The sequence below is a fragment of the Agelaius phoeniceus genome, chromosome 6 (assembly GCF_051311805.1).
Source record: "Agelaius phoeniceus isolate bAgePho1 chromosome 6, bAgePho1.hap1, whole genome shotgun sequence".
Taxonomy (NCBI): domain Eukaryota; kingdom Metazoa; phylum Chordata; class Aves; order Passeriformes; family Icteridae; genus Agelaius; species Agelaius phoeniceus.
In genome coordinates this window covers 6,741,944-6,765,729 of record NC_135270.1, presented here as the reverse complement: position 1 = coordinate 6,765,729, position 23,786 = coordinate 6,741,944, and the positions used below count along the sequence as shown (strand labels likewise).

General features: G+C 37.6%; 1 protein-coding gene across 1 annotated transcript in view; it reads right to left on the bottom strand.

Moving 5' to 3' along the window:
- SPON1 (spondin 1) overlaps nucleotides 1-23,786 on the bottom strand; it is a 188,997-nt gene that overhangs the window by 104,124 nt on the left and 61,087 nt on the right. Inside the window, exon 6 of the mRNA XM_054635536.2 lies at nucleotides 21,936-22,084. Within this exon, the coding sequence (XP_054491511.1) occupies nucleotides 21,936-22,084 (149 nt within the window). The remainder of the gene's footprint in view (nucleotides 1-21,935; nucleotides 22,085-23,786) is intronic.

Below are 23,786 nucleotides of genomic sequence, written 5' to 3'. Positions count from 1 at the left end.
CCCTTTTCTGTCTGTGATGAGAGAGGATACAGGTGTAGGAACAGGCTGATGTGCTGTGCCCGCAGCTCCACAGGCTCAGATCCTGCACATGCTGTGAGCAGCACAAAACCAAGGAGGGATCTACAGAACTGCTCCCCTCATTCTCCTTCCATGCCAAGAAAAATCAGGGCTCAGTGCTGATTTCTCAACTTCAGAAATCAGGCCTCACCTCTTTGCTTGATTGAGGGTGGCAAGAGTGGCAAAAGTGCAAGCTCAACACAGAACTAAAAAAAAATTATGAGGAGGAGGAAAACACACAGAAAACTTTCTTGCACCACAGTTGCAGCTAAGCAAAATAAAATTCCCACAAGCCAAGAAATTAAAAAAAAATTCTTCCAATATATACAGCTCTTTTTAAATTTTATTGTCTTAAAATTGTCAGGGCTATCAGGTCTTAAATGCTCTCCTGGGAGATTCAAACGAAAATCTATTGACATTTGCAGAGATCTTAATCTAAAATTGTGTCTGGCACTGTACAAGTTGTTTCTTTTCTTAAGAAAAAAAAACAAACAAACAAAAAAAACCAACAAGACAAAAGCAAAATTGCTTGACTAACCAAGACTCTTTTCATTCTGTTTTCTCCCAGGCTTCCCACTGTTGTTTGGAAATAATGTGTGCATTGGATAAAGATTGGCTTTCAAGGTAAGAGAGAAATTTTGGTTTTGGAGCATCAGCACTGTAGGCAAGGGTAGATATGTGACTGTGATTCAGGATATTTGTTTGGGGGAATCCTGCCTATCAAGACTCAAACTGAGTTCCCTCAAGAAAGTTGAGAAATCTGCTGTTTTCCAGTGTAATTCTAATTAATGTGACACAAATCTAGCAGTTTACTGCTTTAGCAGGACCAGACTTGTCCTTAACTGCCTTCCATCACTGTCACAGGGACCTCATCTTCCTCAACATAAATTTTGTTCCAGAAGCCAAATTGTTTTGGCTCTTTTTCTACTCCACATAAAATCTTTGGATTCCCGGTGTTGTTTGTATAGGGTGGGTGTGACATTTTTCATTCATATTCTTTGTGTTGGTCACTTTAATGCATGAAATAGATTTTCTACTCCCATCACAATAAAAAAAAAAAACCAAAAAAACAAAACAGCTTAACAAAAAAACCATAGATTTAGGAAAAAAAATCAGTATCTGTTAGAAGCATTAATCTTTAAAATAAAATATTTATGTTCTTAATTTGAAGTGTGTGGGTTTGTTTGAAGTCACTAATTCGGTGATGGCACTACTGATGGTGCATTTTCAGATGCTCCTTTGAGAACCATACATACAAAGTACAATACCACAACAAAACTAGGAAAATAAAAAAATAAACAAATAAATAAAAACAAACAAAACCCAGTAAAATAATAAATTTTAAAAAACCCAGAAAAGAACCAAAGATTTCACATACACCCTTTCAATAAACTACTTTATACTTTATCTGTGCCCAGTTCTTCATGTCTACATGAGATAAGAGCATGTCCTGAGCCTCAAGATTTACCATAAGAAAAAAGAGATTTTGAACTGAGACTGCAGGAAACAGCAGAAGCAGTGGTCAACAAATAAATCGTGCAGATAATGTATGACTATTAAAGGAAACCAAGCAATTGATGAGACAGGCTTGGGTTTCTCTCTCCCAAGTCCTAAGTAATTACAGGGGGGGCAAGAGCAGGACCATATCCAAGAGCCATGGTGTGCTGTGATGCAAATAAAACAATTAGGAACCCAGGAATTAATAAAGCCTTCATTTGTGTCACATCTGAAATATCTAAGCAATATAGCTGGCTTTAATTTGACATTTCTTCCAAGGGCATATGACAGGGATTTAATTAAATCAATACATTTCTCCTCAATGTTAAGTATCCCTTTTTTTTTAATGTCTATACTTGCATCTTGACCATTATTAAACTCCGTAATTCAAGTCAAGTAAATGTGAGAACTTAAAGGAAAAGCCTATGATAAGTAGACAATTATGTACAAGGTTGGGGGATTTTTCTATTTTTAACCAGTATTTTTATTTTGGGGGAGAAAACTTTAACATCTCAAACTTCTAGAGCTGTTTATTAAGAAGGAGTATGTTAGGGAATAAATAATTATAGAAATAATATGATCAAGTCACTAAAAGTTTTATCATAAAACACTTCATCTTGTTTGCAAAATTTACAGGTGAAATTTTGGGAAATGTGTATAAGAAAACCCAAATTGTCACAAAAGGTGAATATTTTGATGGACATCCTGGAAATTTTATCTCACTTTAGGACAAGAAATTGTCCTACCTGACTGTGAAAGTGTCTTCTTTATGGGACAAATGACCTTTAAAAAAGTTATTTATTTATAAATACCTCTGAAGAGAGAAACTCTTGGATTTAATAGTGAGAAGATCCTGGTTTAATTCTGTGGATGGAATTGTGAGTGTGAATCAACACCCAAAGACCAACATCCACAAGACTCACAGCATCACACCACAACTCTCATTTTATGGTCTGCTTATACAGAGCTCCAGAAAAAAAGGAAAAGAAAGGGAACAACAACTCAGTTCCTTCCTTGGAAAAGAAAGAAACAAGATGGGCTTCTTGCTCTACAGGAAAGTACAAAATCTCATTGGAATGGGAAAAAAAAAGTATGAAACCCTCACAAGTACAAAATGGAAGGTATGGATGCAAAAGCTGGTGGTTCCTCCCTACCAGCAACCAAAATAGCTGCAGAAAAATTTATTATCAGGGCTTACATCAGGCTGGATTAAGTTCTTGCAAGACCACTACATTCTTGATTTGAGGATAATGTCTTTTTCTAATAATTTTATCTCTAAACTAACTTCATCTACAACCAGCTTCTGATGAAATTCCCCCACAGGTAAAAGTCCTTGCTTTAATGTGAAAAGGCTCAATATACCTATTCCTTAGCAACCAGTTTACTCTGGGTATAAAGCAGCATTATTTCTAGAATCCAGACTGACTGCAGTGATCTGTGTTGTTCCTGAGGAGAATTTAGGATTATTTTTTATCATTTGCAAAACAACTTTTCACCAGTTTTGTACCTCCCAAGTACAGCATAAAGAAGAATGTATTTCCTGTGTATTTCCACTTGGCCCAATAAGCTTTTTACTTTAAAAGATATGGAGTTGTATGGTTTCGTTGGTTTGTTTTTTGTTTTTTTGGTTGTTTTTTTTTTTTAATTTGCTCTTGAATCCTAAATCAAGGTGAAGCAAATATAAAAGGCATTCTTCAAAAAAATATTCTGCATTCATCACCATTGAAATAGATCAGGTGAACCAATCCACCTTAATAAAAACAGGATTAGGAAAATAACCAGGCTGAATTATGCTTTTAACTTTAAAAGTGATCGTTGTGTTTACCTCCAGAGAGCATTCAGAGATAAATGGCTGCTATTAAAGTGATGATCTCATCAACACATGGCAGCCTTTCTCTCCTCACACACTGTGAAGAAAATAGAATTATCCTTCTTCTTGGAACCCATCTTATTTCCTCATGCCTCACAAACTGGGAGAAATGAAGGCAGCAGCATCAAGTGTGAGCTATCATGGAAAGGACAGGTGAAAATCTTTTCCTTCACATTTGCAGATGAGCAAAATTTTTAATAGGATTTTAATTATCAGAATTAAATCTCCTTTTTCTCCTCAAATGGCATTGGAGTGGTTTTCCTTTTGCCATAAAAATATTGGAGTGATCCATCTCTCTTTCACTCTTGCATGGGGTACCAAGAGGAGCTGCCCACATTTCCTTTCTTGAGGATGAAAATCACTTTGCAATGCCCTGCAAGGCTTTGCAGAAGCACAGACACCACTAGCTGCCACAGGAGATCCCTGTCCTGCCTTCCCCACAAGGAATTCCCAGAGGAAAAACTGCAGACCCCAGCATGGAGGGAAGCAATGGCATGGCCAGAGCCGAGGAATCCCAACTGTTTTCTGCCTCAGCACAACTTCCTGTGTCCTCAGACAAAAAAATAAATAAGAAAATATATTCTACATTACCCATCCTGTTTAACGAGTCAATATTCTCACTAATTCCTAAGCACCAGCTTCCCATGCAAATTAAACTTGCTCTTTCACCTCATAATTGGAGTTTAGCCTCAAGCAACCCCAAAAGTCATCACCAGTCAAAAACACTATTCAAAGGCTGTGGACAAAGAAAAGACCCTTTGACTTCAGTTTTTACTTAAAACTGGCACACAATGCTCTTCTTTCACAATTCAGTCTTAGAGATAACACACAGTTATCTGGGAGAGACATCAACGTGAAAAATACTTATTGATGGAGGTAATGAACTATTTCTGCGGAGCAACCAGGAAAATCTTTACCAATTTATCTGTCCATAAATTGGCTCAAAGTTTAATTTTCATTTTACTCTCTGAATTATAAAATATGCAAGGCACTCAACCACTCTACACCAATAAAGACCAAGTTGCCTGAGTATTAGGAAATTTATTTTCTTAAATGTCTTAACATGCTCTGGAAACAGTGGATGAACCTTGCATGAATAGAAAATATTACTGGATATCTCTGTGGGAAAGGAATTCTTGTTTTAAAGATGCCATCCAGGAACTATGTCATCAGTTAAACAAAATGTATAAAAAATTATAATCCAACCCTTCCCCCTGCATTTTGATATGCTTCACCAACATGCACTAAATGAATATATTTTAATTCATTCTCCCAACACAATATGGAGGGGATGAAAAATCTCTTTTTTTCCAAAAAATATATAAAATTCAGAGGAGAAAAGTGACTATCCCAAGGGAAAAAACCAATGTCAAGCATAGTGGTGGTTCAGTAAAGTCTGAGACTATTGCCTAGCTCCAAACTGGATATCCCTTTATTTTTCTATATTTTAAGGTCTTCTTAATCCCTTGAAATAACTTGGGTCTACATGAGGTCAAATGGAAAAGCAGTGAGCCAATCTAAGAGTAAAACAACAGGTAGCCATCAGGACTGCTGTCCAGCTCAAAGGATCCACCAGAATTCAGCTTATTCCATGCCAGCAGCAGGTTAGAAAAACAAAAAGGTCTTCAGCTGTAACCATCGAGCTATTGAGAGTTTATTGCTCCTCTCAGTGCCCCATATCCCAGAGATTTTCTTAGGTGGAAGTTTGGCTGCAGGTGCTTCAGGCACAAAGGCAGGGCTCTGTTAGGTGGACAAGACTCAACCTCTTCTGCTCCTAAAAATTAAATTTTACAGGATCACAAGAATCTATTGTTTTCCTTAAATGTCAAGATATTTTTGCTGCTTTATCAACCAGAGCTGTGGCATAGAGGTAAGAAAAGCCATTAATTTAACTGTCATTTGTTGGAGGGGGCTGGTGTTTATGTTGTTATTTTTGCTTCTTTTTAAAGCCACCAAGCACATGGAAAAAGTTAGAAGCTTTAGTTGCCATCTGGACAGTCAAAACCTATTAGAAGTATACAGGAATTCATATAATTTACTTGTAAATTTAACAGTATCCTTTTTTCAGTATACACTTGCCAAAACAAACTGGAACAGAAACAAAGCCGGCTGTTTCTGGAACAGATGTTGTAAAGACATAAAGGCAAAAATAAAAACTGATGAGGGACTTGCAAGGTAGTTTATTATACCTTCCACAGAAAAAAAAAAACAAACAGGGTGAAAATTTTTCTCATGTAATATTATGGACAAAGGAAATGGCTTGCAACTGAATTCTTTCACTTCTTTGAACATCTATTTAAAGAAAAGGATATATACCTTTCAAACTCTGGGAAGTTCTAGAGTAAAGTACAAAAAAATTGGCCAAATCATGGGACACACTCAGGGAGAGGTTGAATTGTAGGTTCTCTTTGAGAGAACCCTGGAATACAGTTTCAGAAGAAGTTCTTAAATGTTTGCTAAAATGCTTTTAGTGCAAATATAGGAGGATTAGAAAGAGAGAGGAGATGGAAAGTAAAGGTAGGACTGAACAGGTAAAGGACTAATTTCTTCTAGCTTGCACAACAAAAACATGAGAAACAGCAGTGCCATTGCTGAAAATGGCAATAAGTGTCAAAGGATCAAATTATCTTGATTATTTATTGTGACTATAATTCTATAAGGAATTATATAAGAAATATAATTCCTTTTCTCCAGTGGAGTTCCACTGAGGTGATCAAGGCACTTACTACAGTTCTGTCAGAGCCTTTGGTAGGAGGGGACTGGGGCACAGAGATGGCTGCAGTTGTCCAGTGCCATAAAAAGAAGCCATAAAATGCCACAAAAAGTTGTCCACTGCCATAAAAAGACAGTGGGACCAACACAAGGAATACAGCAGACAGCAAGCAGGGCCTTCAGGATACTGATGGTGACACTGGAAGAGCATCTCCAGGCAAGCTGCCCTCTTCTGAAATCATTCCACACCACTGACAAGAGTGACACACATCCAATCATACCGTGAAGTGCAGCACAAATAATCAGCCAATTATCTGTTTTACATAATGAGCCAGGACGTGCTTTCACCCAAGGAAAACTGCTAAAAGGGAGAAATAACATTTGCCATAAGCATCAGAGGGGCTGTGCTTCCAATCAGTGACAAGGCAGACCAAACTTGAGAGAGATGTGTCACAGCAGCGAGTCAGGGAGAGAAGAGCACTGTCACCCTGGGCTGGGAGAGGCAGCAGTGTTGGGATCAGGGCTCAGAACACTGAGCTGCCACTGTGGGTGGCTGCATCTCCAGCCCTGGAGGTCTGGGAGCACTCAGGAAGGGATCTGCAGTGACAAAACTGCAGCATCGACAGAAGGAAGTGGTTGCTTTGATGGCAAAGAATTGTTATCTTAAAGGTTAATTAGCCCTGCAGAACCTCACAGCATCCTTGTAGTCCTCCCAAACTGCCTGCCCCTTCTTCCGAAAGTCTCAAGCTCTCCTCTTTTTCCTGAGTTGCAGCCAAAGTTCTCTGCTCAGCTGGGCTGATGTTCCCCACCAGCTCATCTTTCAGCACAGGGGATGCCTTGCTCTTGTGCCTTTTGAGATTTCCTCCTTGAAGAATATCCAGCCTTCCTGGGCTTCTTTGCCCTTCAGGAATTCCTCCAAAGGACTCTTTTAAACAGTCTCCTGAACAGGCCAAGGTCTGTCCTTCACAAGTCCAAGGCAGCCATCCTGCTGACACCCCTCCTTACTTCAAGGATCAAACATCAAATTTCATGATCACCATTCCCAAGACAATCTCCAACAAAATAAAACCACAGAATGCCTTTATAACATGCTGGACTCCTGGGGAAAAGGGCTTTTCCCCTGGAAGACCTCAAGTATTACAGACATTAGCACCATCATTTAAAAAAAAACAATAAACATAAGCTAAAATATCCCAAAGCTTTTCATTATGATTCTGAGTGTTATCAAATTGTTAATTACTTCAGTAATCTCAGGGCAGGCAAAAGACTGGCTCAGAACCAGCACTGACTGAGAGATCTCACACTCAGTAACAATCAAAACTAGTGAATATTGATACTTTTCAGAATGTATGGGAACACTGAGACTTTGGAGCCACAACAATATTAATAAAGAGATAATCAATAAAATAAGTCTGGCTGCAATTTCTTCTGATAATAATTACTCAGTCACTAACACCAAATTGTATCTAGCTTGGTGAGTAGTAAATATGACCCTTATTGACAAGAACAGCTTTGGAGTCATGCTGCTGCATGTATTTTATGTATTTTATACCTGTTAGCATTCAATTACAAAAATAGAAGTATCCTATGTCTTCCTAGAGGCCCTTTGAAAATTGCTTTTACCATTTATAACATTCTCTTTTTCTCCCTTAGAAGAAGATAGTGTTGGAGAAAAGTAATGAGGAACTACAGTGAGTAAGGGAAACACTCACCATTGTGCAAGCCTAAATTTCTAAACATAAAATTTGGGGTTTGTTTCCTGATTGAACACCTCTTTTGCAAATGCAATTTATGCTTGCACACTGAAAATTAGGTTATTTCATATTTTTGCATACTCATATTCTCCACTGTTATTTGAATAAGAAATATATATATATATATGATCTTTGACATTTTAATTAAAACCTATTAAGAAGTCTATATCAAGCAATAAAGGCTAAATTGTCACCCTAATTTTAACCTGCATTGCGATTGTGTCATGAATTCATATAACCATGGATAAAAATCTCTCACAGAGAAGAGCATAGGCTAAGCAAAAAATTCTGGGCCTGACACCTAATTAAGATAAACATTCCCTTGATGAAGAAAGTTCTTCATGTGTTACTGTGTGTTGCAGTGGTTCAGGGCTATATTCAAGGGACCATTAAAAATGTACCTGAAGGCAAAGTCAATCTTTATATTTGACAGCTTTTTTTGCAGTGAGTAGCAAAGTGAATATTTTATTGCTTTATGATCTAATGACCATTCTGTTTAATCTTAATGGAGTAAAGATGAGCAGGAAAATATGCTTAGGGGATATACTAATACATCAATTATGGAGAGTGGGAAAGTACTTTAAAAAAGTACCAGTAATCTATTGTAAATGAACATCTCAATAAGCACTCCTAGCCACAGGCAGAGCTGAAAGAGATGCATTAAAAATCTACTCAGATTCTGCTCATTACAGATATGTTCTTCTCAACTCTTAAGTAATGCAGCAATCACATAATTAACTTTTCAAAAGAGAAGCACTTAAAACAACTTGTATCTATGGAACACTGCAGGCTTTCTCCTTATTTTGCTCGCTGAAAATGAACTTTTCCATCTACTTTCCTTAGCACTGTTGCAAAAGGTCTGAGACAGAGTAGCATTTCTCCTGAAGGTACTGCAAAAGTATAAACACTATTCCATGAATCAATCAGACACTAACTTTTGGTCAAAAAAACAGGTAAAAAAAAGATAAATAAACTCTGATCCTGCTTAACTGAAAACACATTACCCCATACAAACACGGATAGTTGCCTGCCCTGGAATTTCACCCTGAAATGATGACCTGAATTTTACATGGGAAGGTTTTAGCTTCTTCAGTAATTTTGTTTTAGACCTCTGTCCTCTCAGGGGACATGATTTGACCCAACCCAAAAGATCTGTACATCCCAAACCCACACACCAACTCCAAGGAAAAAAATTACAGAATTTTCCAAGTAAAATTCCAGGGCCTGCTGTGAAAATGTGAAGAACTGATTGAAGTGATTAAAGTGATGAGGAGCCTCTCAGATGAATCTAGAGAGTACTGATACTACATACAGTAATTCAGGGAAAGATGCCTCTCCAGGAGCTCTCAGGACAGAGAACTCTGGATTCTGATCTCCATAGAATGATGTCACTTAGAAGGAATGGTAAAAATCATCTCATTCGCATGGGCAGGTGTCAAGTTTTATCTTCTTTTTTCTCCAGGGTTGGGATTAAATGTGTGAGAAGGTATTTCTTGTTGGGACCCAGATGTTTATTAGTTCTCTTCTATGTTACAGACTCACAAACTGTGAGCTCTACAGCACTTCACTCTAACAAGGTAAAAATGGAGCCCCATCTCTCTCTCTACAAGGCCTTTTAAGGAAGAACTGTCCAATTAAGAAATGACACCTTAAAATTATTTGTAATTTTAACACAATAACCTACTACCCATGCCCGCAATGAGGACTTTTTTATCCAATTACATAAAACCATCCAAACCCGAGGAGGAGGAGGAGGAGGAGGGAGGAGGAGGAGGTGGTGGTGGTGAAGGAGGAGGAGGTGAAGGAGGAGGAGGTGAAGGAGGAGGAGGTGAAGGAGGAGGTGAAGGAGGTGAAGAAGAAGGTGAAGAAGAAGAAGGTGAAGAAGAAGAAGGACCAGCCTCCACCCTAAAACCTACATCTTGCTTTATATATATTACAATATTCTAAACCCTTAAACTCTAAGTTTCCCCCCTGTGATATTACACCCTTCTATTCAAACTCCACACCCACAGTCCCAGCCCTGTCATTCCATTTTGGAAGCTTCTCCACAGCCTCAGGTCAAAGGCAGTGTTCTCCTGGGGGTCAGCACAGAAACTCTGAAATTCTCAGTAACCAGGGCTCCAGCAGGCAGGCACACCTTCTACTAGACCAGGCAGCTCAGAGCCCCCTCCAGCCTTGGACACTTCCAGGGATGGAAGGAGCAGCCACAGCTTCTCTGGGCAACACCTGTGCCAGGATCTCACCACCCTCACAATAGAGAATTTTTCCTAGTATCAAATCCAAACCTACTCACAGTCAGTTTGACACCATTCCCCCTTGTCCTGTCACTAAATGTCCTTGTAAAGAGTCTCTCCCCATCATTCTCCTACTCTAAATTTGTCTACAGGAGCCACAGTGATCTGAATAAATCACCTGTGAGGCTCCTGACTGAATTAAGAAACAGCAATATCATTGACATGGATGTGATGTGCACTAATTCTGCCCAACATTTTATGGAGAGAGAAAAAGAAACAGGAAATATCCAAAGTGGCAGATGACAGATAATTTACTGACAGGTTTTTTAATCTTATGAATAGTTGTCTACCATGGGTATAGTTCTTTTCCTATATAACTCAATTGAAACCTTTTTATTTGACTAATAACATAGCAAACCTTAATTTTAGGGAGTGATTATTAAAGTGAATTTATATGGGATGTAGAAAAATTGCATTTCCATTTGCAAAATGAAAAAGCCTCCCTGCTACAGTTCTAAGGTCTGTGTGGGGGATTCAAATTCCTATACATTAAAAAAAAATCACTATTCACTTTTCCATGAACACAAGCTGTTTCCTGAGTATTTCAGCACAAAGTCTTGTCATATAGCTTAAATAACCAAGAGCTTTTATTTCTTTGCAGCATTGTGGATTTTTATAAGCCAGAGAAATGGAGATATAGCAATAAATCTCAATGAAAAATATTTTTTTTTAATTCCTGCATGCCTTTCTTAATCTAAAGGCAGGGGAGATATGTGCATCTTTGGTTTGAGAAAGCAAACTATTCATGGCTGTATATTGATCAATGACAAGAGATTGATAAAAGTGGAAAAGCTAGTGATGCTCGAGCAGATTTTGTAGATCTGGTTACATTTTTTATGTCTAGCTAAAGACTTTTGATGTAGTTTACATGGATAAGAAAATTATTATAAACAGTTTCTTCATGCCTAAACATTAAACTATGTATATTAAATGGCCATGTAGGTCTTTGTAAATTATACATATTTGTGTGCACACACATTCCACTTTGTGTATATTGCTTTTAGCTGATTATGACAAAGATCTATTTCTTCCTTTGGTTTTTGTTTTAAAAGCACGAATCACATGGTGAAGTTTTCAGCAGAAAGCACTGCACACAGCCCTGGAGGAACAACAGCAAAAAAATTCACATGTTCTGAAAAGTGCTGTGAGAAACTAAGCTGTGAGAGTGCAGTAACAGCAATGATACAGCTGAGTATTTAAACTGAATTAATTGTTTTGGAAGAACACTAAAATACTGTGTTTTCATGTTCTGAAGCATAGATGTAAGGAACAAGAAACATTGCACTGCAGTCTGTGGATATGAGTCAAATTGGATTAGGAGTACAAGGGTTTGTCTTCCACCTTCTGCAAACCCATGACTGCCCATTCTCCCTGTCTTCATTCCTCTCACCCTCACAGAAAACTGGCAGTTCTGATTAAGGTGTGCTGAAAATTAAATCTTCAAGAAATCATCCATTCTCTTCCCCTATCCCTCTACTGTCAACTAATGTAGGAATATATATCCAAACAAGAGCACTGAAATCCCATCTCATATCTAGCAATTTAAACCATCCTAAAGCACACATGCACTCACTCTTTCTGAACTCTTGCTCGCTTTACAGGTGCATCTGTCAGATATTCAATAAACAACCCCCAAACCTGCAAATAATACCAATAACTGATCTGGCTTGTGAATTAAAATAACATCATTAATCATGGAGCCCAAATGTTGTTTAAGTCTATAATTTAAAAATGCTTCATGAACTCATTCTTCTTTCCATATTTCAACAGAATTCAAAAATGGAATTTAAAAAAAATCTCTCTGTTGATACTTATTCTTAAAAAAGATATTTTTAAAGCGTTGAATGCACTAAAAGTATTGAAAGTATTCAAAGATTTGGTTATAAAAAGAGAGAATCATTGCATCCTCAATATCTAAATTACTATTGCCAACTTACAGGGGAATATAGCACAGACAGCAATTTTAAGATGCATTCCATTTCTGTATATAGACTAATTCATGCAGTCTCTTACCTAAAATTTTGTCCTTTCCTAAGATTGAGAAGTATTTTATAGAAGAAACTGTGTTAAGAGGTATAAACTCATTTGTCTAAGCTTGATGAACTCCTCTATTGGTAAGTTTTAAGGTGTTTAAACACCCCTGAGACAACTCCAGATAAAGTAGTGGCCTCTTCTCACCCAGAAAGAAAATAAACATTTCAGATGTTTATCCAGGCAGAGAATCAACTTCCTTGTTGTGCTTTAGCCCAATATAACCCTTAAATTCCTACTTTTTTTTGAAAACAAATTTTCTGTGGAATATTTCTAGTTATGAATATACCTACTTTTGAGCCCAACGTTTTATATAATTTGCTAAAATATTGGCATCAAACAGTGATGTGTGTGTCAGTGTAAGGAACAGCTTGCACAGGACCCTCTCTACTCTTGTCTCCTTTCCAGTAACTTCTCCATGGCCTTTTTTCCACAGAATGTTCCTGGAGTAGCAGGACACACCCCATGCCAGGGTTGCATTTATTTTTATTTATGTTTAAAATAAATAATGTTTATTATTTAAGTGAGGGCATTTATTTGAAGAATTCACTGGCTGAAGCAAGAATATAATTAAGCTGAGATGAGTTTCAACAAGACAGTTGAGGGAGAATCCATAAATATCATCTTGAAAGGAATCTAGAGAGTTTGTGACCAGCAGTTAATTACAAAATCAGACATTTTCATCCCAGCCCTGAGTTAACCCTCGAAGCTGTTTCAAGTTGCAGCAGATATTCCAGTCCCTAAATTCATGCATGTGTTATTTTCCATCCATATTTGACTGGTGAACTTCAAAGAAACACACAATCTGCAAGCAGGTCATTCTTTCCTGAGCTAAAGATTAATCAACAACATTAACCTCCCGCCCTACTAAAAACAAGTATTCCTGCTACTGGTTTTGACTGACAGAAACTACAACACATTAGAGTCCTTTTGGATTCAGGCTAGAAAAGCAATCTAGGAAAACACAGTTAAAACTTCACTTAAATACTTATTAATATCCTCCCTATTCTGTGTCTTGAACCAGTTGATCCATTACATATTAATACAGATGTAACATAACACCTGAACATTTCTGCTCTCTGAACATTAAATGCAGTAAATAAATTTCAAATCAGTCTCTTGAGTCTAGTATTCTGAGAAGACCTGTCTTAGAAAAGGACACAGGCCAAGAAATGTTCATATGGATGATGTTTGTACACGGTATTTTTCTAAGTGTTCCACTGAATTTTAGGTGGAAATAAGCATTTGATAAAAAGTGACAGTTCTGAACTGAGGTTCCTAAGCAAACAACACCCCAAAATGTTAATCCTAGGATGACAGTCTTTGCATTGTGGGTTATTTCCTTAGTTTTTGTTTATGTTGAAAATCTGTCTGAATAATTAAGCATTTGCAAGGCAAATGAGCTGTAGGACTCTTCAGTCTCAGCTGTTATTGCATGCTGTTCCTTTGAACAATATTTACCATGCAACAAGAGAGAAAACAAGGAAGATCCTGTGGTTCCTGACAAATGCTGCTAATGAGGGTTCAGACCCTTGTTTAGCCTTTGCAGCATCTCCTTCAGAGGCAGCTGAATGCCACCAGCTCCTCAGCCACTGCATTTTAATTACAGCTCCAGCCACTGCAGAGGAAAGCACTCAGAGGGAAATCGACTTGTCCCTAATTTAATTTTTAGTGGTACTCTGACCCTTTAAAAGCAGACTTTGCTGAAGCCCACAGGAGTCTGGGCAGGGTCTCCCACAGGAGGAGGAGCCCAACCATCTGCTCTGCATGCCTGGCAAACAACTCAATTTATTGGTGTTGCCTCTTCTCCAGTTTGTGTTACTTAACATTCTGCTTGTGCTGTTGCAAGAGAGCTCCTGAGTGCCTCAGAGTCACTCAAATGTCAGGATTTAGAGCAGCTATTCCAAACCAGAATAGTTGCAGTAAACACTACTAATTTCCCTAAACAAAGTCTGCCTTTGGAGTGCTGAACTTCTGCTGTCCCTCAGTATCAGCAGCACACAACGAATCATGTGAAATTCTCATGTTTTAAAAATACTGCAGTGATAGACTGAAGGAAAATAGTTTGAAAATAATTTCATGACACCTTTCCACTGGGTGAATCTGCTACAGGTAATAATTTTGTGGCAGCAGAACAGCATGATGAGATCTAACTGCAAGAAATGAAAAAGTAAGATATTGTAAAATACTAAAATTAGCAAATGATGTCCAGCAATCCAATCATGTCTGTGTGCTGGAGAACTGAAATTATTGCATGCCACCCAAAAGGATGGATCTATCAGGAGCAAGTGTTTCCTCACTTGGCATTGCTTTGCTGCAATCCAGACAGATATCAAAGAGCCAGAGAAAATCTTCATAAGCTTTGGTGAGCCTCTCAGCTACTACAGAGATTGGAAAAAGGGTAGGAATTTTGATGTGCCCCATTTCCACACAATTTAGTATCAGAATTCACTGAGAAGATAAGTCTTTGAGTAAAGCCTACTTTTTTATTCTTATTTTTCTGCAAAAAAAACCCCACTGTTTGAAGACCTTTTATTCAAAGAGAACCTGATTAGTGGATTTTACTGAAAAGGTGTGTTTCTCCCTGTTTTATCAGAAATGGAGGGTCTGTGATGGTTAGAAGAAAAGAAGCAGTGAGGCAAATTGAGGTAAAAATGAAGGAGAAATTAAATGTTGATCTAACTTAACACCATAACTCATTGTTTGGTTATGCAAATCATTCAATATCAATTACTGGGTAATTATTCAGAGGGCAAAAACTCAAAGACTCCCATAAAAGTTAGAGGTGTGAAACCTCTGGAATTCATTAAGCAAGATGAGAGCTCACAAGGTGGAGTTTTAAAAATCAAGGTTCCTTATTGATTAATCAAATAGCAATGGTTGTTAAAAGCACAGAAAATTAAAGCAAAAAAAAAAAGGTTTTGTTTTCCAAATATTATCTTTCCCTGTTTATTATCAGAAAGAAAGCCTTAAGCTGACAAGGGATAAGGGAAAGCAGGAAGAAATGAAGAAAAAAAGGCATTATTAACTAGAAATGAAGAAAAATTAGAAAATGAATGAATGAAAATTAGAAATGAAGAAAAAAATAAATGAAGAAAAAAGAAATTAGAAATGAAGAAAAAGGGCATTATTTACATTATTAACTATTATTATTAAATAAACACTATTTTGCTAAAGTTTTGACCAAAGGCTAAATAAAACTTCAAAATTATATTCTGCCTGTTGTTCCAAATGAGGGAGAGGACCACAATAATAAAAAAGACATTTTGTACAAAGTATTTTGTACAAAATATGTTCAACATCTGCCAGCTCTCAAAACCCTACAGACAGAGGAACCACACATGGAGCAACTGTGGCACAAGGACTGTGCCCTAATCACTGAGAGTTTATCCACAGCACAATGATATATTCAGAGGACTCCAATTTTTCTATTCAGTTTTTATTGGCTGAGCTGGTTGAATCTTTCATGTTTTGGCCCAGAAAATAATACACCAATTAAAAATGGTTTGTCAGAACCTAATTTTGTGAAAGAGTCATTATCTTCAAGGGTTTTTAGACTAGCAAAATGTGTTTTGTGGCACAGAATGCAGCATCAGTTCATTTCTTATTAGTGCATCTTTATGATCATGAGATACTAAAAAAGAATGGAGCTGGAATGAACATTTTTTGTTGTTTTTTTTAAAGAAAACAACACCAACTGAAGCATTCTAATTACAGTTTCCAACAGAAGTTTATTATAAGATGGAAGCCCCCCTGGAAGAGGTGTTCTGAGCCCTGTTGTATGAGTTATTTATTGGTACATAAAGCTTCTCTTTATGACATAAGTAGACAACTATTTCTTTCTGGCAGAAATACTTTATGAAATTTAGCACGGTATACAACGGTTTCAAAATTTCTAATTACCAAAATGCCAGAGATTTTGAATCATTATATAAGGTACATCTCCCAAAAGGAAAGCATGATAAATCTAGCATCTAGCCTTTTCAAAAGGCATTAAAAAGGGCCATAATTCACAGCAGAGGTGTATGCACAGAGTGCAGAGGAGTCTGACTGAGCAAACAGAAGCCTAGAAGCCAATTTACGACCGAGCAGCTTGATCTGTCCAGAATTAGAATAAATACCCCATTAAAACCATGCTGTCAGGCTGTAACTAAAGTGGAAAGCATGCTGGGATGGAGTCCTGCTACTTCCCTGCACACCAAGTCCAAAAGCACTGAATTTCTGTGGGCTTTACATAGAAACCTGAAGGGCTTCTGGAGGAGCAGCAGCTGTGCTTTTCATAGCAGCCTTTATGGCCACAATCATTTTCCTGTCTTTTCCACAGGGAGAGGCCTCTGAAACCTGGATGGGAACAAAAATGCCCTCCCTGAGACTGAGGAGAAAGAGGCTCTGTGGGGATGTTGATGCCATGCACTGAAGGTTTGGGTAGGCAAAGGTGAAACATCCCAGGTGGCTAATTCCTTCTACAGCAGCTGGAATATCAACTTCAGCTCATGGCAAAATAATCTAATTCCCTTCACTCCTCTCAGTGCCCTCCTCCAAGGAAGGCCAAGCCACCCATGTTGTCACTAATTTTTTAGTTCCTTTCAACAAAACACAGACTGAACTATTTCAACAAAAATCAGTTTTCCCAGTGCAATTCCCAGAATAATTCCCAGGGATTGTCAGGTGTTTCCTGGTCTCTTAGGTGAAGGGTTCAGGGGGAATTTTCAGCTCTTCTGTCAAGCACAAATCACCTGAGTTGAACTTCCCAGGCTGGCAGATTTTACCCTCCCTAAGCACACAATAACAGCTGATTCAAAAAGCAAACTTTTCAGTAAACACAATAATTTGCCCAGTGCTATAATAAAAAAGTGATCAATATCCTGCAGGTTCCTCTTTGTAATTCAGGTGATTTACCAGCTTCAGACAGGAAAATCTAATGACCCCATTCTGCTGTGGAAGAATACAGCACTGCCTTACAAAACAGTTCATAAAATGATAACGATTCAGCTGAAATACTGAAATTACTTTTAAAAAAATCAATCAGTCAAGATGAATCCAATGACAAATATACTTTAATTTTTACTCTTCTTTCTTTTTTTAATTTAAAAAATCCAAATCAGGACTATTTTGTAGAGATAAATGTTTGTATGGATTCATAGCAATTATATATTTTCTTTTTCCATAGAAATTTTTGCTGTTTCAGGTTCCACCTCCAATTCACACACACAATTTAAATGATCCTGTGTCTAAAACTTTACAAGCATCTTCCTGGAAAACAGAACTTGTTGTTCTGAAAGGTCTGGAGGCACACTCAGCTTTCATCTGAGGATGTTGAAGACAATCTAAAAAGTCATCCCACTGACTGACATTTCAGAGGGCATTAAACCAAACCTGCAAGAATGTCACCTGTGGCTCCACAGGGAGAAGAGAGTGCACACTGCATTTTCTGGAGAAAGATGCAAGCTGTAGAATATTACTTATCTTGGTTAAAGAAAGAATTGGTGGCAAAATGACTGAATATTTATTCAGAAATAATTAGGCAAAACCAAATTATTTCTCTTAAGGTGAGATGTTTAAAATAATGCTTCTATTTTAGTCCTTTTTCATCAGCCTAGTACATGAGATTTAGAATTACACTTTATTCCTTCTGATTCATGCTTTAACCATCTTGTTTGTTTGTTCATGTGTTTAAACAGAGCAATCCCAATTTGAATGCAGAATTTCCATTTCAAATTCTGCATCCATTTCCATTTGATGAGCCAGTTCATCAAATAAAGGGTTCGGGAGAAACAAAAATTTCTCAAAACAAAGTGGAAGTGTGAATACATCTCAGAGGGATGTGAGGTCAGTGCACATTCTCCCCCTCACATAACTCCTTTTTTTCATCCTTTGTTTGTTCATTTATAACCCCTGAAGTCCAACGCTCGAGTTATCCCATTGTACACATCAACCACTTGACAGATTGTTTTAGCAAAACTCTGATGTGCCCTGGCTTTCCTTCCAGGCTGCCAGGAACAGTTTACCAAAAAGGCTGATTAGTTCCTTGAAGTGCTCCCAGATAAACAAACTGCAGAGCAAATTTACAGTGCCCAGGAGCATCCATGCAAAAACCCCACATGGGCTCTTTGCAAAGCAGAGCAGCCCCAGGTCCCAGGCAGGAGGAAAAGCTGCTGAGGATGCAGCATTCTGCATTTGGGATGACTTTTTAGATTGTCTTCAACATCCTCAGATGAAAGCTGAGTGTGCCTCCAGACCTTTCAGAACAACAAGTTCTGTTTTCCAGGAAGATGCTTGTAAAGTTTTAGACACAGGATCATTTAAATTGTGTGTGTGAATTGGAGGTGAGACCTGAAACAGCAAAAATTTCTATGGAAAAAATATGTAATTGCTATGAATCCATACAAACATTTATCTTCACAAAATAGTCCTGATTTGGAAATTTTTAATTAAAAAAAGAAAGAAGAGTAAAAATTAAATTTGTCATTGGATTCATCTTGACTGATTGATTTTTTAAAAAGTAATTTCAGTATTTCAGCTGAATCATTATCATTTTATGACCTGTTTTGTAAGGCAGTGCTGTATTCTTCCACAGCAGAATGGGGTCATTAGATTTTCCTGTCTAAAGCTGGTAAATACAGAATGCAAAATGTTCATGCTGGAGGATCTTCCATTTAATGACTCATAATTATTAAGACACTTCTTAACAAAGCTCCTTGAAAGAAAGAAAGACCTTTTGTTTGTTTGTTTGTTTTATACACTGTAGATTTTTGGTAATAAAACCCAAAAATAATTAGATTTTTTTCCTTTAATAAAACCTCAGGAAATGTCCGTGAGAGATGCTGGTTACATAAATATTATCATTGTTAGAAATGAAGGGATGGGACTATTTTTGGGTTAAGAATGGTTTATTGTTTAGATAACATTAGTTTTAGAAGTTGTGAGATTTTAAAGGAGTAAGCTATTGGTCACAGTTTAAGAGTAGTAATAAGTTTCTTTGTTACAAAACAATATCTAACTTTTTTAACTAATAGACAATTGTCACAGGGTTTATTTTGCTTTTCTAACTTATTACCTTTTCTTAGTTCTGCTGTCCTGTGGCTATTTTTATCTAATGGGTTTCTGTCTCATGTCTTTATAGAAGTTTTTATTATAATTTCTATACTCTTAGTTTATTCTATACAACCACACCCCTACATTATAAACTCTTTACTATCTTATCTAAAACAGTTTCCTACTTACTTAAGGCATATTCTTACTTAGAACTATAGAAACATTTATGATTTTTCTGCTTAGTGTCTGTATGTTGTGTTTTTACATCAATGTAAGCATCTTCTAAGGCTGCAGATCAAATCTTTTCGCGTTTGTGGAAGTTTATGTTTTTCTGATTCCCACAAAATATGTCTATGTGATCACCTAAGAAACTGCCTACAAAACTCATCTGACACACAGCAAATTCCCAAATCCAAGTGTGGACCTGGAAGAAGTACACCAACCGCAGTGAGTGAGCTGAGTCCAGGCAGCAGAATTAAACAAAAACTATCTTTCCTGTGTTTTCAAAATCATCAAAGCTGCTTGGAGAGTGATTAGTTTAATGAATTGCATCCCCCCATCAACAGAAGGCTGGTAGGACAGCAGAGAGTGGAAAGAAAGGTAAAATAAGAAATGGAAAAGGAGCAAAGAGATCCTGAGGTAGATTGCAACATGTGGGGAAGGAAACAACATTATCAAATTTCAAGGCAGGTGGGGATATTGCAAGGGACAAAGCACAGTTAAAAAGAGAAAAATACCAGCCTGACTTAAATGTCAGGAGATTAGCTCCTGGCATTGCTCTGCTGATTCGGTTGCAGAATTTTACCTCAAAATCTCTCAAAAAACCTTAGTGCAGCTTAAGCACATGTTAAAAAGAAAAAAAAAATCTCAAATAAACTCAACAAAAATGTTATGGCACTTGATGACATGCTGCACTATTCTAGGTAAGATCCAGGCAGAATACCAGCTGATTACTTGGATAAACTGACCCAGGAGAACCAGGGCTGGCCCAATCAGACATCCCAAAGTTGGAATTAACTGTGAGGTTCACTAGTTCCATGTTCAATCTCAGCAGCCCTGAAGCTGTAGCCATTTCTCTACTGGATGCACTCTAAAAGTCACAATCTCCTCTGATTTAAATCCAGTGTATAAACACATCCGCTCATTGCAAATATGTGGCACACAATGACAAAGAAGCCACAAAGCAGAGGCATGATTTTCATTTTTTTTTTCCCATATTCCCATCAAATTCTCTGCCATTCTCCCAGTCCTCAGCCTGACTTTTCCCAAGTGCACCTCCGCTCGCTCCTCACTCAACAATCTCCTCTGGCTCCTGCTGCTTCAGGAGAAGACCCAATCTTTGTACAGTCCCAAATCAGATATGCCAAACCCCTGTTTATAAAGTATTCACCAAGACAGCTACAGAAATTATCTTCTTCTTCAAAAAAAAATTGCTGATTTTCTTCATTCCTCATGGGCCTACTACAAGAAAATATTGATTTCCCAAGTAAGCAGCAAAAATGATAAGTTCCATGTGGTATATATAACCCTCTGCTACGATTTTAATCCATCTGGGTTTATATTATATTGCTGGGATAAAATCCAGCCACTTTTCTGCATAGAAGCAAGGCCTATTTCTATTTCCAGGTATACCAAGGTTTATTATGGTTTAAAGAGGCAATGTATCCATGATCACATTTCATCCCACATTGAGATTGTTTTTTCTCCTTCATATTCCTTTTCTATCCCTTTTATATATTAAGTTACAATCTGGTTTTATTTTATTTTTCTTGGCTTTGGGAGTTTCTTGTCAAATAAACCAGGTGTTCTTGTACCATTATTATATACACTTAAGAATCACAAGAAAGCAAATTAAATTTAGCACACAAAGCCTTTTGCTATACAAGTTTTTTCAAAACAGTCTTTGAGGTTGTTTTATGCTGTTTATATAAATATAATTGAAATTTTTTTGTGTCTCTCTGTGTAACTCTGTATACAACCTGTCCTGGAGGTCTCAAAATACTGTGTTCTTAACGTGCAGCAGTTACCAAAAGGGAGAATGATTAATCCACAATATCATCCTGAACTCTGCTTTTATTTTTGCTGACTTCATCCTCAGAAGTGTCAAATATAGGAAAGATCCACACATGAATGTAGAAAAAGTGAAGAAATGCACATTTTCAACATTAAGGAAGAGATTATTTTCTTTGTAAAAGGGATTATTAAGGAAAGAATGCTTGTGCCACAGAAATAATGATGAGCAAGGAAACACAGCACTTTAGATATTTGTATAACACAAAATAAGGCAATTCATCAAGAAGCAAAATGTAGCACTCTGCAAAGTGAATCTAAATAACAAATAATCATTCACTATTTTAAGGCAGGGATATTGCTTGCTGTCTTCAAAGTTTTCTTTCAAAACAGTGTCTTCACAATTAAGCCTGAAAAGGTGATTTTCACTTTGCCACCTCTGATTTCTGATCTACATGGCACGCAGATTTTCTACATTCAGAATGCTCCAACTTACTTGTCCTTTCCTAGACAAAAACCCTTGCCAGGGTAAGAATGAATCAAGAAAGACACACAGAACTCCTTCTCCACCGAACTGAGAATTATTCAGCAAAATTACATTCCCAATGACAAATTGCTCACAGGCCAAGGGAGGATCCTTTTTTTTTTTTTAATTAAGCACCAAAATGCACCTACCTGCTGTCGAATTTCTTCTTCCATCTTCACTGGGGACCCCAGCTCTGCCACTTGCTTGACCCCTTCACTGGCATATCCCCCATACTCCCACAGGATGTAGTTCTTGGAGTGGGAGCTGCCAATGATGGCAGACCAGTGGTTGGTGCGTCCTTTTTGGGGGGAAAAACAAAGCAAAATAAATCAAACTGCCCTCGAGATAGCCTCAAACAATAAGTCCTGACTTCTAATAAAGCTTGGAAGTCCCCACTCACGAGGCTTTTGCATGCTGCCACTTCTCACTGCACCAATACATATCTTCAGAGCAGTGAGAACAAGGCAGTGACTGACAGAAATTGAGCTTAAAGCAGCCCCTCAAAACAAACAGGCTTTGAATAGTTTTTTCTCACCAAAAGATCTCCCTTCAGAAAGTTTAAGCAACCTTTAATTTTAAGTTTCTATGTCAAATATTTTTGAGAAGGAAACCTGCAAGGGAAGACTTCAGTGTTCACCCTCAGTTTTAAAAGCAAGTTTTTTCTTTACTGAAGGCAATGAAGAAGTAAATTTTTCTGTATTCACTTCTATATTCACTGAGTTTTCTTGCTCAGATTTCTCATAATGTAAGAGCTGTAGAGCTAAGCAAAAGGATTCCCATTCTTGTTTCTTGTCTTGTTGAACAAAAAAAAAATAATAAAAAAAGAAAAAAAAGTATAAAGAAAAAGATGTTAGGGAAGTATGATGGAATTGAAAAGAGAATTGAGCAGAAATAAGAAGTCACAGAAGTCCCACAGTCCTGGAAATGCAAAATGAATTCACTTAAGTGTCAAGTAACCTTCTGCAGATATATGGGCTTAAAGGAAAAGGGTGAGAAAATGAACTGCTAACATAAGCAGACAGTCTGGTAACAAGGCAAGGACTGTAGGTGATGAGGGAGTCAGAATGATGGAGTGAGACAATATTTATCGTTTCTCTTCACAATGCAAAAGGTAGAGAGCAGCAGTAAAAACAGCTGCAAACTGAATAAATGAATGAAAAATGAATAATGAAGTAAAGAAAAGGAATGCAAATTTAAGATGTGAGAGGTGGAACAATGAAATTGAAAAGGACAGTGCAGAGAATTGTATGAAGTCAGATGCAGGAACCTAATCATGGGAGAGTAGAAAATAGATTAGAAATAAAAAATGAACACCAACAGCAGGGGAAAAAAGATAGAAAAAGGTAGGAAGCAGAATAGATAGATGAGGGAGATGGCCTAGCAGAGCAGCAAACACAGCCTTCATAGCTTCCCTAGTCCTAAACTTGGACCAAAATACACTTACAGTGCTCTGAATGTAGCAGTCCTGATGTTTTTAGAATCAACTAAAATGAATCAGTAGTATGCGTGGAAAAAAACAAAACTAAACCTTCCCTCCTCCATAGCTGAAGAGACTGCAATGTCAGGAGCTGGTTTCTTGATGTAAGATCTAGCAATTGTTTCTGAAATCTACAGTGGCACCTGCCAAAGCCCAGGGAGATGCTGTTCTCTCAGCCCCAGTGATGGGAACTCCATCCTCTCCTTCTGGGTCTGGCTGTCCCACAAGGTACCACCAGCTCACTCTGAAACACAGCTGATGCCTCAGGGTTTAGCTTTTTATAGTTTTCACATTCTATGCTGCTTTAGTGTATAATTCTGAGGCTTCACATGAGGGGATGGTGAGGTCTGAGCTCTGTGCACAGAGCAGGGAGACAAAACAATTCCTGCTCCAGCTGGGCACCAAGGACAAATGATCCCAATCTCAGCCCCAAGAGCACAAACACCGTGGGCTGGAGAGAGAAAAACAAGCAGGGTGGGACTGCATGGGCTGGAATGGGACAATTAACTCCAATATGGAAATG